Source organism: Cygnus olor, chromosome Z (assembly GCF_009769625.2).
Source record: "Cygnus olor isolate bCygOlo1 chromosome Z, bCygOlo1.pri.v2, whole genome shotgun sequence".
NCBI classification, from domain to species: domain Eukaryota; kingdom Metazoa; phylum Chordata; class Aves; order Anseriformes; family Anatidae; genus Cygnus; species Cygnus olor.
In genome coordinates this window covers 29,901,921-29,918,577 of record NC_049198.1, presented here as the reverse complement: position 1 = coordinate 29,918,577, position 16,657 = coordinate 29,901,921, and the positions used below count along the sequence as shown (strand labels likewise).

Below are 16,657 nucleotides of genomic sequence, written 5' to 3'. Positions count from 1 at the left end.
AAGAAGTACAAGTAACTAATGATTCTTTTATCTCTATTCCACATCGTGAGGGCTGTTATATACTCAACGCAAAGAAAGAGTTGTGTAGACATTTAGAAAGCTAAAGTGGTAGTCAAAAGAGAACGATTGTATGACAGGGCTTGATGCTGGTAGGCAGCCTAATCTTTGCTCCAGATACATGAACGGTCAACAGAAGGTCTGAAGCACTTAAGGTTAGAGTCACTGTTATCAGATATCACTATTGTACTGATTTGAACTACTCTGATGTTTAATACGTAACACTACAGCTTTGCCACTTTCTGTGAATTAGTGCCTGTGCCTGTTCAGATCAGCTTCATTTCACACACATTTTGGCCAGGTTATAGAAAGTTAGAGGTGTTCTCAGTAGTTTCCTCTCCAAAGCAGATGGGATGTGTACTAACAGATTAGTTGGGTTTTGTTTGTTTGTTTGCAGCTTGTGAAAGTAAAACAGCTGATCAAACCTCTTTTAGTCAGCCTCATTTGACTTTGGTGCCCTCTCCTGGAAAAATAATACTTGCATTAAATGACAGATCACAACATCTGCTTTGCTGTCTAATCAAAAACTTCTGTACCCAGCAGCTGCAGATACAATCCAGCAAGACTGGGTAGCAGTCTAAACTCATTTAACATTTCTTCTGCACCATTGAAATTACCACAGATGTACCACAGTGCATCCTGCCCCTGGAGCTGGGATCTTTGTACTTCCCTTTTGGCACAGCTGCACAATAAAACACTGATGTTTCACTGCAAGAAGAGAAAATATCCATCTGCTGAGATCAAGTGGTTACTTAATTGAAATAGCGTTTAAAGTAATTGACATTTGTTTTAACGTCTCCATGGAGCATGAGATAGAGGTTACAATGCAGTTCTTCATTACACCAATCAAACAATAACCAACCAATCAATCAAAAAACCTTACTGCCAGCAATTTAATGCAGCTAAGTTTGAGTAACTTAATAAACTTTGTTAAATTAATCCTTGAAGGTATATTTATTGACTTTAGAATAGGTGGAGTTCCTAGTAAATGTCTAGAAACATTCTGAGCTCCATTTTCCTAGTTGTCACTGATAAGAACCAACATTTATTTAAGGAAAAGCACTTTTCTCTCCCACTTTTTGTAACTGAACTGTATAGAGGATGTAAGTAGCTGTCTGAAACTTCTTATCCATAACTGGAATATTTCAGTCTAAATTTTTCTTTTCAACACAATAGAGAAGAAAACACTTTGGATGTCAGTTGAGATATAGTGGAAAGCTGGAATTAGTTTTTCCTTTCAAGTCACTATACTTGAAACTGGATGCTGATTACTTGATTATTGTAAAACAAATAAGTAAAAATAAAAAGGTAATTAGTCTTAAAAATATAAGTGAGAGGGAAGGAAAGAATATTAAATGTTTCTGAAATAATGTTGTGGAAATACATTCCTAGATGTGATTTATATGGCAAATGAAACTTTGTTTTCCTAAGGGGTATTTTGACGTTGCTACCTGTATGGATTTTCTTCAAAGAAAACTGTTGCGTCCTTCAGTGCAAGTGGCAATTTGCTGGTGAAATTGTCCTTAGTGTTCCTTTTAAAGACTTTGATAATGATTTGGAGCTGGGCATAGACCATAATACTTTAAGATTTTTATAACTAGCTATACTTTAGACCCTATTTCTTTTTCTTTCCAAGGTTTGCCTTATTCCTAGATCTGCTCATGGTACAAATCCAGCAAGTGCACAGATGGCAGGGATGAAGATTCAACCAATTGAAGTAGATAAAAATGGAAGCATTGATATCTCCCATTTAAAAGCAATGGTGAGTATTTAATCAGCTTTAGTGTTCAGGACAGGAACACTCCCTGTCTTTAACAGGTGATAGTTTTGGCAGCCAAATCAGATTTTCTTTTGAAAGAAAATAGGGCAAAAACAGGGAATACATGCTTGAAAAGAATGAGAAATTCTTTCCTTTTTTTTTTCTCACTCGCACACAAGATGTGACACTTATGAGCTTTCCTCTAATTTGAGGATCTTTTGTGCAGGAGTGGCTGAGTGAGTCTTTCCACACAGTAGGCTCTTTTACAGCTGAACATTTTCATCTATGTTTAGTATTTGAAATGAATGGAGCATGCTTGTGAGACTGAAGCGTTTGAAGCTGCACTTTAGCCTTCATTTGGTGAAATTCAAGGACACCTCTGCTAGGGAGGGTGTTGCTAGGCAACTTTTTTCACATTTTTGAGTGGATTGGCTGCAGGTGAATCCTGGGAATCCAGTGGATTAGCAGGACACACTACTGAAAATACATATTTGAGCAGGCTTCTATGGTAGTAGTGAAACTGTATTGCTGAAAGTAGGGGATGGTCTTTGGATCACATTACCTTGAAGGGTAAGCGTTTCACCTGGCCTGTTTTAGGGTCTCTGAGGAGTGGCTATTTTGTCTTTTCATATCATGCTTTTTTCCGCAAATTAAAATTCTGACCTATTAAGAAAATACTGTTTCCGGATTGGTATTGCTGAAGAAAAGAGGCCAGTATCTACTGCTGACTATAAATGACTTAGGCTGCCTGCTAACAGACGGGCATCTCACCCAGAAAGCACCTGATGACGTTAGTTACATGCTTTTGTAAAGGTCTTGTCTTGAAGAAGCCTTTTGAGCCTTAGTGAAATGACCTTTTCCTTTGTCTCCCTCCCTGCCTCCAGGTGGACAAACACAAAGAGAACCTGGCAGCCATCATGATCACGTACCCTTCCACCAATGGTGTGTTTGAGGAGGAGATCGGGGATGTGTGTGAGCTGATTCACAAAAATGGAGGCCAGGTTTACCTGGATGGAGCAAACATGAATGCCCAAGTATGTGACCTCCTCGGCAGATGTGTTACAATTGGGCATGTACATTCCCTAGAAAAAAATAGCGCAGCAGTACTCAGTTCAGTACTGAGGGGGGGAGATGAGGATTCCAAGACCTGTAGTGAAAGCTAGATGATGATAGAGCTCTTTTATCTGAGTTTGTCCTGAAGCATGTTGGAAGTTGTGTGAGTTGTTCAATGAAAATTGCTTAGACTGCCTAATCTTTGTGAAAGGCATTCTTCAGATATGAATAAGAAATCCTCATGTAGAAAAAAAGGAAAGAAAACAATGGTATTAGTACCAATAATTGTTTGTGATGCATCATGTTAAAGGAAAATTAAAAAAATATGTAACATCTCTTACATCGTACTTTTCTGAATGCAGTAACAGGTCTTATAATGCCAGGGGATCAGTTTGCATGTAAAGAGTATTTTGAGACAGTTTTCCCTTCACAGGTGGGTCTGTGTCGTCCTGGAGATTATGGCTCTGATGTCTCTCACTTAAACCTTCACAAAACCTTTTGCATTCCCCATGGAGGAGGAGGACCTGGAATGGGACCAATTGGAGTGTAGGTATCTCTTCCTTAGCTTTTTCTTTAAAATAAATCAACAAACAAACAAAATCCCATAATGAATTTTGGTTGGCAGTTTACTTAAATACAGAACTGTTAATGTGAGAGGTGTATTTCTGTTTGTAAGCTTCAGTCCTTCTCCAGGTAATCCTGTGCTGATCTGTTGAATGGTGAAGTTCATGTGTATTCCCAAGTCCTAACTTTCATGTTGGCCCTTTAGTATGTGTGCTAGACCTTGCTCAGCAATCTATCTTTTGAGTAAGTACAGAGATAGTTTGTGGGCTTTGAGGGCTGGTATTGTACATAGTCCAGAACACTGAAGTGGTGGATGAAGAACATGAATCTATCCTAGACTAATTTTATTCTTAAAAAAACATTTAATATTTATTCCTAGTCCTTCCAAAAATCATCATCTTTTGGATAGTTGCATGAGTATCCTGCGATAGAAGATCGCACTCATTTTACAAACTGTTGTTGTTACCAGTTATACTCCTATACTTTCTGTTGAAGAAGTGGTGGACTCTCAAGTCTGGTGGACTCTGTTTAGGAGGAAGGTGAAGAGAAGCTACTGCTGAAAATGTACAGGAGTGGTAACACACAGCTAAATTCTAACATCAATGTGTTTGTTTTAGGAAGAAACATCTGGCTCCCTACTTGCCTACCCATCCTGTCATCAAAATTCAGACAGATAAGGATGCATGTCCTTTGGGTACTGTCAGTGCTGCACCTTGGGGTTCCAGTGCTATATTACCTATTTCCTGGGTGTATATCAAGGTGCGTAGACTTGTTTTAAGGAGTATTACCTGAAGATCTGTTTGCGTTTCAGCAAGCCTGAGGACCACCACCACTAGAATCACATACACAGGTTTAAGAGCAATTCTTATAAGCTGTTTGCACAGACTGCATGGTCACAGGTTATTTAAATCCTTTGAATCTCCTTGTTTCCGGTAGAACTGCCTATTGCCATCTGTTGCAATTACTAATGTGACAAGGGTTGGCAGTAGTGTTGTATCCATGCAACCTGCTTAATAATCCTGTCTCTTGGTAATAATTCTTGAGACAGGTAGACTCTGAGCATACAAGAAAGCTGAAGTCAGGCTCGCCCCTCCACTGGCTCTGATATTAAAGTTTTTATGTTTAAAAGCTGGTAATTATTATTATGGTAAATAAAATATAAAATTAAATATAATTATGGTAAATATAAATATTTTTCCTAACTGTCCCATCTAAAGAGACTACCATGAAGGCTGCTTTGGCATAACTTCAAAATGTAGTATTAAGAAGGCCAAACACAGCTCATTTCCAGTACTTTCCTCTTGCAGTGCCTTAACAGAGGAATAAGCTTGCATCTGTGTTCATTTGACTCTGATCTTTGTCAATGCACAGTATGATCTGTGACATGACAGCAGCAAGCAGAGTTTGGGCTGCTGGGACAGGCTGTTCACACACCACAAACAGCTTTCAGTTGGCTCTCTGAGCACTCTTTCCCTGGGGATAAGGATGGTGGCAGGCAGTGTGTACAGTTAGAAACCCATTGATGAAATTCGTGAGTTCTGCTCTCTTTCTTTTTCTGTTCATTTCAAAGCTGCTTGGTTTGAGGAGAGGTTTGGGTTGTTTGCTTGTTTACTTTCAGCAAATGCTATTAGGCAACAAGCCATGTGTACCACTATTTCTCAAAAGTAACACCCCCCAGTGCTTTTCTGTGAGCACGGTGTGTAAACGTACAACAGCAGTGTACTGCCATAAACGAGCCAGATGCATTGATGTGCTGTTGTCTATCATGTTTGCCAGTACAAGAACACACTTAGATTGCTTGGGAATGTTTTTAGACCTATTTCTTTATGTTATTCCTCTTTCAGACAATGGGAGCAAAGGGTCTTAAACATGCTTCTGAGATTGCTATATTAAATGCAAACTACATGGCAAAGAGGCTGGAGAAGCACTACAAAATCCTTTTCAGAGGAGTAAGAGGCAAGTATTGGAACACTTGATTTCTGCTATGAAGCTGTCTTTTTTTCATGATCTTCTGTGTAAAAGTTGGCTTGCAGTATGGTTCTTATTTAATGCTGTGTGGCAGCTATATCTCAGCCTTCACCTGATGCACTTCACAAGGAAGGAAATAACCTGCCACACAGCTTCTGTGGAGGTACCACAGTGAAACAAAGAATTGGAAGCAGAAGAAAAATGCCTATTTGTAAATAGATGAAATGATGACAGAAGGTGGAATAAACTTTGACATCAAATTGTTCTCCTTGAAGTCTAATAGCAAATTAATGAAACAGTAGAAAAGGCAGAAGCAACAATATTAGGTCTCCAAATCTCCCATAATCTCTCCAAATCCCATATAACAATGCAAGAACTCAAAGCAATTTTTGGATGTATGTTTTCCATTGCACACATCCTCTGAGGAAAAAATAAATAGATTCTTTCTTCATTTCTATACCTTATTCTCCTTTGTGAGGAAGGTGAGAACCCCTTGTCAACGTGAAATAACTCCAACTAGATCCTGGTTTCCTGCTACAGTTCTCCTGTCCTGGAGGGAACAATATTCTTAAGGATCATGGATTTCAGCATTTAGCCTCTTTATAACAATAATATGTGCTTTTCTCTTACATAACATGAAACTTTCTATCTTGTACATGGCTAATTTGGGAAAGCCTATGACCCAAATGGTGTTGAGCCACTGACAAATCCACTTATTTTTCAGAGTACTTACAAATTATAGGAGCTATTTTGGCTACCTTTCCCTAGATCTTGCAAAATAAACTTCTTAAGATTGTATGGGACTTAGAGGGCCAGCGTTCAAATACCGGGTTGTGTAGTCCTTACCTGCTAATTTCTCTGATTTGAGTTTTTGCCAAAGTGGATAATTTTTAAATTTGTCTTTTTCATATTCTCCACAAAACCACTGAAAATATACTGCTTGGTAGATAACTTGGTTATTCTCCAAGCAAGTAAACATGGTGTACACTTTTGTGTTTACAGGTTATGTAGCCCATGAATTCATTTTGGATACAAGACCTTTCAAAAAAACAGCAAACATTGAAGCTGTGGATCTTGCTAAGCGACTTCAGGATTATGGTCAGTCAAATACATATTTTTAAATAAATAGCAGCTTAAGTGAGAACTTCCTATATCTGTTCTAAGGGGTACCCCAAACGTTCTGGTTCTGTGCTTATGGATGCTGTATCTGCCAAAATCATCTCAGTACCCCTCATCTTTATGATGAGAGAGAGCTTAGAGAGCTCTTCCATCCATTGATTTGTAGCAGCTACTTAAGAGCCTGCTGCTACTTCCCCACCTTTGTAAACTGTCCTCCAAATGTGCAATTACATGACTCTTAGACATTGGAGCTAATGGATTAGAGCCAAGACCTGAATAAGGTTCCAACATTAAATACATTCACGGAAGCTAAACACCAGTGCTTTTGAAGTAGAATAATAGGATTTAAACACTTTTATCCTGGCGCAGTTTAGGAAGGAGTGTTTCCCTGGACTGGATGCTCCAAGGTTGCCTTTTGTACACTTGCTCTGAAGAACCTGATCTGCAGCCTAAACACAGGTGCCGTAAGGCTGCCTTTAGTAGTAGCGCACTAAAGGAATCATGAGAGACCACCACCTTTTTTTTTTTTCCTTGCTTCCCTGAGCATAAATTTATACTAATCTCACTTTGGTATTCAGCCTGTCATAAAAAGGTAAAGGGGCAAAACACTTCTACTGAATTAAGCAGCAGGGAATGGAAGTAACCCTCGACAGAAGTAATATACTTAATGGCTAAAAACTAACACAATAAAAAGCACAGATTTTAAGAACATTTCATTATTGCTGTGTAACTTTAAACTACATTGTAAATAACATAAATTATCCTTTGATGTATAAAAATTAAAATACTTGATACCTTGAGGAAAATACTCTTTACTGTGAGGGTGACAGAGCACTGGAACAGGTTGCCCAGAGAGGTTGTGGAGTCTCCTCCTCTGGTGATACTCAAAACCCGCCTGGATGCCATCCTGTGCAGTGTGCTTTAAGTGATCCTGCTTGGCAGGGGGATTGGACTAGATGATCTTCAGAGGTCCCTTCCAATTCCAATCGTTCTGTGAGTCCGGGACTGAAAAGTCTGTCTTACCTTTATAGTGAGTACACTACCAATTCACATGTTCACTGGTGTAAAGATTATAGAAAGGGCTAAGTTTTTGAATCATTTGCTAATTAATGCATATATTAATTCATAACCTACTGTCAGTGACTGATTTCTTCTTTTTCAGGTTTTCATGCTCCAACCATGTCCTGGCCAGTGGCAGGGACACTTATGATTGAACCAACAGAGTCTGAAGACAAGGCAGAGCTGGACAGGTTTTGTGATGCAATGATCAGTATTCGACAGGAAATTGCTGAAATAGAGGAGGGCAGGATGGACCCTCAGATTAACCCATTAAAGGTAAGATGATGCAGAGAGAGTTATCAGCATCAGCTTAACCTTGGAGACTTACGTGAACCCATTTCAGCCCATTTCCTGGTCTTTCAGTACCGCAGAAAATAACCATGTATAACAATTAAATACAACATTAACCAATGTGCAAACTGGAGTGAGCATCATGAGGTTGAATATAACAAGCCTTAGCATAGTTTGGGGGGCCGTGTGAATATCTCAAAATTTGACTTATTTAGAAACCTTAGCAGTTCTCTGAATTTGAATTTTGATTTTCCCCAGTAAGAAACCCAAACTTTGCTGACATAGCAGAGGAAGTTATTTAAGGAAGCATATTGTCTATAATTTCAGGGGCCATGTCAAAGTAATGAGGAAGAGGTGCTTATTTATCTATGTAAGAAGGGAAGTGAAATTACGTTATAGCTAACAGTAAAATAAAGATTGGATGAATTATTTTAGCAACTATAGCATAAAACAGCTATAGGCTCGAGTTCTGTTCAGCTGTTATAAATCTGCACTAAATTTTTGTATACTGAGAGGATTTAGCGAAAAGCTAGAAGCATGTGCAAACCTTGGGTGATATCGTTAGACAAATTATAAATATCTTGCTACTGACTTGCTTCCTGTTTTAAATCTTTTTTTTCCTGAGATACATTGTGAGGAGAAACTCTAGACAGTAATGTGACTAAGTAGTTATGTGAATTTGAAGGCTTCATACTGATTTGTTCAATTGAATCCAGCAACTTCATGTCTTAAACATGTCTTTCTGCTTGTAGATGTCACCACATACTCTAAACTGTGTCACTTCTTCAAAGTGGGATCGTCCTTATTCCAGAGAAGTGGCAGCATTCCCACTGGTGAGTAAATCATGGAATACTAGTGATGTGGTAATACATTAATTTGCTTTCCGCTCTGAGGTTTTCTGATCCGTTGCAGAAGAACTAATTTGGTAAAAACAAAAACTATAGAGACTTTTTTTTTCAACCGTTACTCTGTTCTTGTGTGTGAGCTCTACAGCAGTTCTATTAGTTTTATTTGCAAGACAAGGAAAAGAACTTAAAAAAAAAAAAGTCTCTAATGAAGTGTGAACTTGAATTTCTAAATCTCAGCATTTAAATATTGGGTATTCTTACTGAGAAGTGAGTTAGAACTCTAGTCACTTCAGTCTGGACATTCTGCACCAGACCCTCCCAAAACAGTCCCACATCGTGATGCTCAATGCTCTGCTGCAAAGAACTTAGATGAGAGCTTGACAAGCTGCAAGCTCAGCATGGGGCAAGCAACATAAATGTGAGCCAGCTACAAATAAAGGCCAGACTGGAGCTGGACATACCAGATTCCCTCAGAGCATTGTGTAAAATTGCTTCCATAACTAACAGCTAACTAAACACATGTAACAAACACATATAACTCCTCTCATCTGAAAGTGAATTGCACCTGCTTTATTGCTAACGTACTGTTTCAAAGAATTATTTAACTGTAATTGTGAAGTTGCTAGCTTATTTTATTTTAATTAATTTTATTTTTCACATAAATTAGAACTGTATTGAACAGCATGGGTCTTGTTAGTCTCCATCACTTTTCTTTGTTTTTTATCTGTTAGCCAGTTATTCAAAGCATCATAGTTTTCATTTATTTTATGATAACTGCTTCTTTGCAAGCCTGTGTTAGAGGATGTGCTTGCACTTTTCTGAAAATGGAAATAGCCTTTTGACTGCCATCTCTATTATACATACTTGTTAACTTTAAGGGATTGAAAATAAATTGGAGTTGATTTCACTTAAAATCCACTTTTCCAACATTTATCATTTTTAAATCTTCTAGTGTCTATTACATTTATACACATTTGCTCATTTGCTTGGCATAAAGATTAAAGTATTTCTGTCAACTTTTTGTTCTGCACTTAGCCGTTTGTGAAACCTGAGAGCAAGTTTTGGCCCACAATTGCTCGCATCGATGACATATATGGAGATCAGCACCTGGTTTGTACCTGCCCACCAATGGAAGCCTACGAATCTCCCTTCTCGGAACAGAAGAGAGCGTCTTCGTAACACTGCCTCCAGCTGCCTGAGTTTCTGAGTCCATCAGGATGGCCTTTTCCTCCCAGACCTGATAGGGAATTTATATACTGTGTATATTTTGGATAATCATCACATTTGTTAATTGAATCACCGCTTAGTTAAAATGTAAATATAATCAGTACATTAGATGTAAACAGTGTGTGTGTTCCACAGCAGCTGACTAAAGTTGCCTTGATTCAGCATTTTGTCTGTTTTGTGCTAAAGTTTTAACAATTAACTCTCAATTTGTGATGTGGCATAGAAAATATCATTAAAAAAATTAGAAAAAATGCAGATGCATAAGGCAATAGAATTAAATATTAACTGCAATAGTAATTGTTTATATTTTGTAAAAACAGATGAAGTAGATTGTTTAATTTACTTCACGTATTACCAGTAGCATTGCTGATGTTAATATTTCATACTGTTTTTTTTACCTACCAATGTTAGTATTCTAATAAAATAGGTCAGAATTTTAAGTGTCATTATTTTCTGGATTTTAACTTTTTACATAGTTCTGTTCAACACAGCAGTATAGAACTGAGGCTCCTGAAACTTAAGTTTTTATCTGCCAGAGTTGCCACAGTGGAAACTGATTCTATCTGAAACAAAATACTGGCAGAGATTAACAGTGAGATAAATCTGTGATTTTTTCATGGTTAGTTTTACTGAGCAGTAACAAACTTACCTTTTTTCTGTATCACATCAATTTTTCCTTGAAGTTCCCTCTAATCCTATCCTCTTATTCCAAAGAAGGCACGGAGCAACTTTTCTAATATATTCACCATATAACTCAAGCATCAGGAGTGCTTGAGTTAAATCTTGTCTAAAAAAGCATTCTCCTTACATATTTCTGAAATATCTGATTTTGGATATTGGCTTATAGAAGGTATTCAATTTCCCTTGCTTTGTCACGTGAGTCTGCAGCTTGTATAAAAATGATTCAAAACTTTAGCTCCAGCCCTCCAAGAATGCTGACAGAGAAGCCTGAGCCCAGAGTCCCACTGCTACACGTAATGCCATATTCAATTACAAGGTAGTCAGAACGCAAACCTTAAGCAGGGTCATCTTCCAATCGGTTCCCAGCCATATTTATATAAACCTACCTGTCCCGTTACACAGACAGACTGTAAATGTGACAGCAAAAGAGCACACCTTTGCAGGTACAATTGTATTTGATGCAAGCGAGCTCCTCCGTAGTGAGAAGTGCCTGTGGCCACCTGAAGCACGATTTGGTCAATCAGGAAGCAGGTAATAGCGCTGCATGGTTTTGTGCCTTAAAAGCAGTAACTACTTGACCTCTTCTTGAATGTGTATGTGCACAGTCATGCCCAGAAGCTTTCTCTGAAAAGGCACAGATGAGGCTAGTGTTTATGGTGCTGCATATAAGTACTGTACTTTTGGGTCCCCTTTAGGAATTTTGGAGTTGCAATGTATACATTACCTACCTTATGACTTCCATGGGGGATCAATTAAACAGAAAAACTGTAGATGACTGGGAATAGGAATGGCTTTCATTAAAGGCAGGCTGGGCCGGGTATCAGTTTTGATTTGAAAAGCTGCACTTGGCTCTCAAAATGTCTAAATACATAGTGAAGAATATTAGAATTTTCTAATGTAGAATCTACTACTGAAAAGGGCATGTTTTCAGTAGCTACTGATACAGCACTGTGGAGGTATTAAAAAAAAAAAAAAAGGAAACCACAAAACTTTGCTTGTAATATTAGAAAAGGCTTTCTGGGTTGTCAAACTAACTCCACAAAGTCTTCTCAGGCTACTTTAATGTGTGGTAAAGGCACTGTTATGTTGCCTGATTGTGTCTGTTACTGCAACTTTTAATTTAGAGCAAATTAAAAAAAACAGTACACATTTGTATTAAGTGGCACACTTCCCACAGTTGACTTAAAACCAACAAATTTGTGGCTAATGGTAGATTCACAGTAAACTCAATCACAGTGAAGTCATATAAATCAGAAATAACCACATTTCCTAATAGACAAGATTTACTAATAGGCCTGCATTAAAAATAAACTTATAAGAGTGGCTTTGTAAACATAAATTTGAGCCATTCACAAAATAAGTACTAAAAAGTCCACCAACACTCATGTAAGGCCGGGACATGAATTAAAAAATGTGTTTTCCTATGCACAGTTTTGAGAGTTTTCCCTCTCAAAATGGTGCACAGCTACTATATATCCAATTGACCAATTGGTAAAAAAAATGAATGGAAAAAAGGGCATCTTTGCTTACTGAAAAAAATGCAAATGAGCCTTACAGAGGTAAAATGACATCTGTTAATAAAATAAAATGCGCTACCATTATGTAAAACAGACATTCAACAGGATGTAAGACTGTCTACAGCTCTTTTAAATTGCATGCTTACTATTAATACTAAATCCACCTACTGAACAAAGGCTGAATCCTCATTTAAATAAGCACAGAAAAAGCCAAAGAGCTAATTCTTTCACAGCTGTTCAGCAACACCTGTTTGGTTCGATTTGGTTTGATTTGGTTTTTGATACATTACCAGGGACACTACCAACTTTATGTATGTTGGATGCTACTGAAATCCTAAGGAGACCAGGGGGGTGGGTGAGGAGAGAGAGGTTACTTCGAAAGAAATGAATAAGCCACTGAGCTAACATTTGGCCATGGAGAGGAGGAACACCACGTGCCTCTGAATGACCGGTTCATTGTGCATGACCTGAGCGCTGAGCAGCTCCCAGCTCCACTGCCAGCCTCGCAGGGAGGGCTCGCTCCGACTCCGGGACATGGACTGAAATCCAACACGCTTCCTTCAAAAGCTCAGCAGAGACCAGAGTAGCAACACAACAGCCACTGCTGTAGAATACGTGTGAGCCCATGAATACAGATGTTGGGTTGTGTTGTTTTTTTCTTAATTTAACAATTTTTGCATTGATAAATGAAAGGAATGTAAAGCCTCATGTTCTAAGGAAAAAGAAGCCCACCTAAGGAAAGTATGTAGTAATCCAGAAAAAAATAAATCTCAAAAAAATATTATGATTTAAGTAAGTGGATAATAGTAAAAACCAAAATTAGCAACTTTTCTGAATCATAAAATATTTAATAAGGTATATTTGGGGGGGATATATTGTATATAAAATTTCAGATCACAATATGAAGCGATTTGAACCCTCTCCAAGCTAGCACTGCCTTCAATGCTGTGTAGATGTATTGCCACTGATACAAGACCTACTAAAAGCATACAGTTTAACTAATACAGAAGTGGCAGTTTTTAATATGAAATATTTTTTACACAACTAGAGTGTCTTGAATACCCTCTTTAAGTGCAAAAAACACAGATCACTTTACACTAATGCAGCAACAATGCATTCATATTGTTCTCATTAGTCATTAGTAGTCAACTTGCATAAGATACAAGAAAAGCACAATGAAGCTCACAAAAATAGACTAAAAATCAGCCTGTTCTTGCAAAAAAAAAAAAAAATACAGCATAATGGAAGAAAAAGACAAAAAAGGATTATGCACACCACGGAATTTGCTGTTCTTTAATCCAGCTGGCTTAAGTGCTGTTTCTGGTTTTTGCTGTTTTTTTGTGGGTTTTTGTTTTGTTGTTGGTTTCTTTTTTTATTTTTTTTTTATTTTTTTATGTAAATCAAACCACATGGACCAGGCACAACTAATATTCAGGAGGCAGTGTGTAGCTAAAACTTCACTAACTATTTATCATCCCCATAATTTATCCTCCTCTGTCCTGAGGTAGTTACAAAAAATCAAATCATAAATTAAGCATCAGCTAGGCCAGTATGAGCTGAGGCTTTCTTTTTTTTTTTCTTTAAAAACTATTTGTTAACTGGCCAAAACTACCCTTGATGTTAAAAGACAGCTGAGAATTAGAGTTCTCACTACACCAAAAAGATGGCTATGAGGGGAAGAGGGTTAGCTGCTTCAAAATGTGACAATATATTGAGTCCCATCAAGCTGGCTGGTCCACTGTTGAATTCCCCATGTTTATTCTCCTTTACTGTCTATAAAGTCACTGGGAGAAGTTCGGAAGGATCTGAGCACATCATCGCCCTTTACTGTAACCAGGGAAGAACTGGTCCAATAGGGTCTGCAGTATCTTGTTGGGAACCATGGTGTAGCCCTTCCCCAGGTCATAGCGGCAGGCAGGGCAAGTGAAGACCTCAGCTCTGAAGGAACGCTGTAAACAACTCTAGGACATAAAAAAGATTGAGAAGTAAATTGTGAGAACTTCATTTTATACTGACAGCTTAACCAGCAAAAACTAAGGAATTACTATAAACCAAAGACACAATTTTCTGTACTTCCAGAAAAAAGAAAAAAAAGGGGAAGTTATTACCAAGCTCTCTGGGGCATATTTTTGCCTATGTGACTAAAATGACCTAACAAAAGAACTCTGCTCTGGACTGGGATGTGACACATTGAGTCTGGGAGGAATTAAAAAAACATCACTGCTGAGATTTCCATTAATGCCTTCCTGTGAAGCAGAGCCACGTCTGCAGCTTCTTTCTATCATCCCTGTTAGAATGCAACAGTACTCCAGACCTTCATGTCAAGCTGAAGGTGAATTAACAAATATGTTAAGTAACAGCATCCATCTATCTACCTCATCTGACAAGACTCAGTTAAGCCTTAAAGACATGTTTAGAGTAATACGGTAATTTGTAATGAACCCAAATAATTTTCTTGTATTTACCCTCTACTGTTTCAACAACTCTTCATTAAAGTGTTACACTTTTTTAAGATCTGTTTTTATTCCTTAACTATGAAAAATTAAATTATTGTTTCCATACCAATATTTGGCTCCTGGACCAAGTAATTTCCTAACATAACTCCGCTGAACACAATGGAATGACAGCAATGATAAACTTGACTCATTATGTCTATCAGGATTTATACTAAGCACAGTTACACTCTTTATTACGTAAAATTAAGATTACACAGCAATCACTGAAGGCAAACTCGTTGCGAGTTATTGCTCAGAATGCTAGGCAGTAATTATCGACGTTCTAAAATACATTTTGGCTCTAGTGACTACTCAGAATGACTGTCTAGTGACTGTCTAGTGACTGTCTCAGAGCCAAGAAAACAGCCCAGAGCATGACCGAGTTTATTCTTACTTTACAGACGTTGTGGAGGCACTCTGTTGTCACTGGCTGGTAAACCAGCTCCTGGCAGCAGACACACATAAAGGATTGTTCCAGTTTCTTCAAAAAATTCTAGTGTAGGGCAAAGGACAAAAAAGACATACTATTAAGAGGCACACCAAAAAATATGCAAACATAAGTATTTTCATTTTAACTAAGTTTATTATTTACAAAACTACATTGCCCAGCTTCTGTAATTACTACATACATGTAAATTATTTATGAACTTATGTGTGAAATTCACATTCAACTCTCAGACCTAAGCCAAGAAGATGATAAAATCAGTAGGCCTCTGAAAAAGTGTCAAATGCATAGATTAACTGATGAGATGTGTATAACAAGCTATTATTTTCCCAAACTTGCTTAACAATAAGTAAAAATATTACAAAGGTGGTTTAAGTTGCTAAGCTCAATTTATAAAGTGGTTAGACAACAGTTTCGCTTTGCAAGGAAGTTGCTTATGCTGAAACTCCTCTTGTGTACTCCTCAAGACTCAGTCATTGTTACATTTCCTTCCAGAGCCAACCAGCACTAAGACAATATTGATAAGATATGTATCCAGGCATTTTCACACCCTCCTGATGCTATTATCTGTGCCTATATTCTGATCATATTTATTACACGTCTACTTACAGTCTCTTCCTTCATTTCATCAGGATGGAACAATGTTTTCTCTAATACTATTCATTGAAAAGTGCAGTTTTAGTAAATGACACTTTTTACATAAAGACTGATGAACTTCCAAAAGTTCTTAAATCCTCCAAATCCAAGAGTGTGGCACTCATCAGGAAGCAGGTCCATAACCATTTAATTTCCCTGCTCTTCCACAATTCAGAGAACTAATGTTTGAAAGATTATTTACTTGAGTATGAATATTATAAAGAAAATGAAACATATTGGAGAGCTCCTCAAGCCTGATTCTTAGCATAGGTGATAGCATTTAGTAGTAGCGTTTATTAACTGTTGCTAGAATTTTGCTTGTCTCAGAAATGCTGCAGAATGATCTCTGCTGCTCTGCCAAGGGAGAAGAAAACTGCCTCACATTACTCTTACTCAGAAAGTCACCTCTGCCTGTGCCTATGGATTATGGCTAGCTTAACGGCCTCTTTTGTCCTCCCTCCGAATTCTCTGCAGTCTGTAAAACAACTTTCCTGGTTCTTAAATCTTCTCAGAGTATCTCTGAGAAATCTCATAATACATTTTTGTCAGATGCTTTACACATACAAGCATGTTTATCTCTGACACATCAGAGATCTCCAAATACCTCAGGCATAAAGGTTTGAGTATAGAAAAACGGTACCTCTATACCTAAAATACGGTTCTTTGCAATCACTTAAAAAATCTTTAACAACAATTTATTTATTAAAATGGGAATGTAGTTGTTTCAACCAGAAAGTTTTACATCGTCATAGCAGCTACCCATTCTTATTTCCTTTAGTAGCAACCAAATGAAACTCTTACCAAAATGTTGGTTAGGAACCTGTAGAAAAATGAATTTTCAGTAACTCAACTGCTTTTAAATCATTGTTTTCTCCTTTTTAGAAACATATCTCTCTCTTGCTTATGTACAATTTTGGGCTGAAATTCTTTCTAATCAT

The 16,657-nt window shown here is 37.6% G+C and overlaps 2 protein-coding genes across 13 annotated transcripts in view; one reads left to right on the top strand and one right to left on the bottom strand.

The window, feature by feature from the left end:
* The window catches only part of GLDC (glycine decarboxylase), a 47,137-nt gene extending 36,756 nt beyond the window's left edge, over positions 1–10,381 (top strand). The window contains exons 17-25 of the mRNA XM_040541819.1: positions 1,694–1,819; positions 2,701–2,850; positions 3,303–3,415; positions 4,051–4,192; positions 5,278–5,389; positions 6,404–6,499; positions 7,683–7,855; positions 8,623–8,703; positions 9,754–10,381. Of these exons, the coding sequence (XP_040397753.1) occupies positions 1,694–1,819; positions 2,701–2,850; positions 3,303–3,415; positions 4,051–4,192; positions 5,278–5,389; positions 6,404–6,499; positions 7,683–7,855; positions 8,623–8,703; positions 9,754–9,897 (1,137 nt within the window). The 3' untranslated portion in view covers positions 9,898–10,381. The remainder of the gene's footprint in view (positions 1–1,693; positions 1,820–2,700; positions 2,851–3,302; positions 3,416–4,050; positions 4,193–5,277; positions 5,390–6,403; positions 6,500–7,682; positions 7,856–8,622; positions 8,704–9,753) is intronic.
* Positions 10,382–12,970: 2,589 nt separating this feature from the next.
* UHRF2 (ubiquitin like with PHD and ring finger domains 2) overlaps positions 12,971–16,657 on the bottom strand; it is an 84,854-nt gene continuing 81,167 nt past the window's right edge. For 11 of the 12 annotated variants that reach the window (XM_040540490.1, XM_040540492.1, XM_040540498.1 and 8 more), the window contains 2 exons: positions 15,033–15,131; positions 12,971–14,104 (listed from right to left, as the gene is read on the bottom strand). In XM_040540490.1, coding sequence (XP_040396424.1) covers positions 13,958–14,104; positions 15,033–15,131 — 246 coding nt within the window. In that variant the 3' untranslated portion in view covers positions 12,971–13,957. The remainder of the gene's footprint in view (positions 14,105–15,032; positions 15,132–16,657) is intronic. The other variant, XM_040540501.1, reaches the window with a different exon arrangement.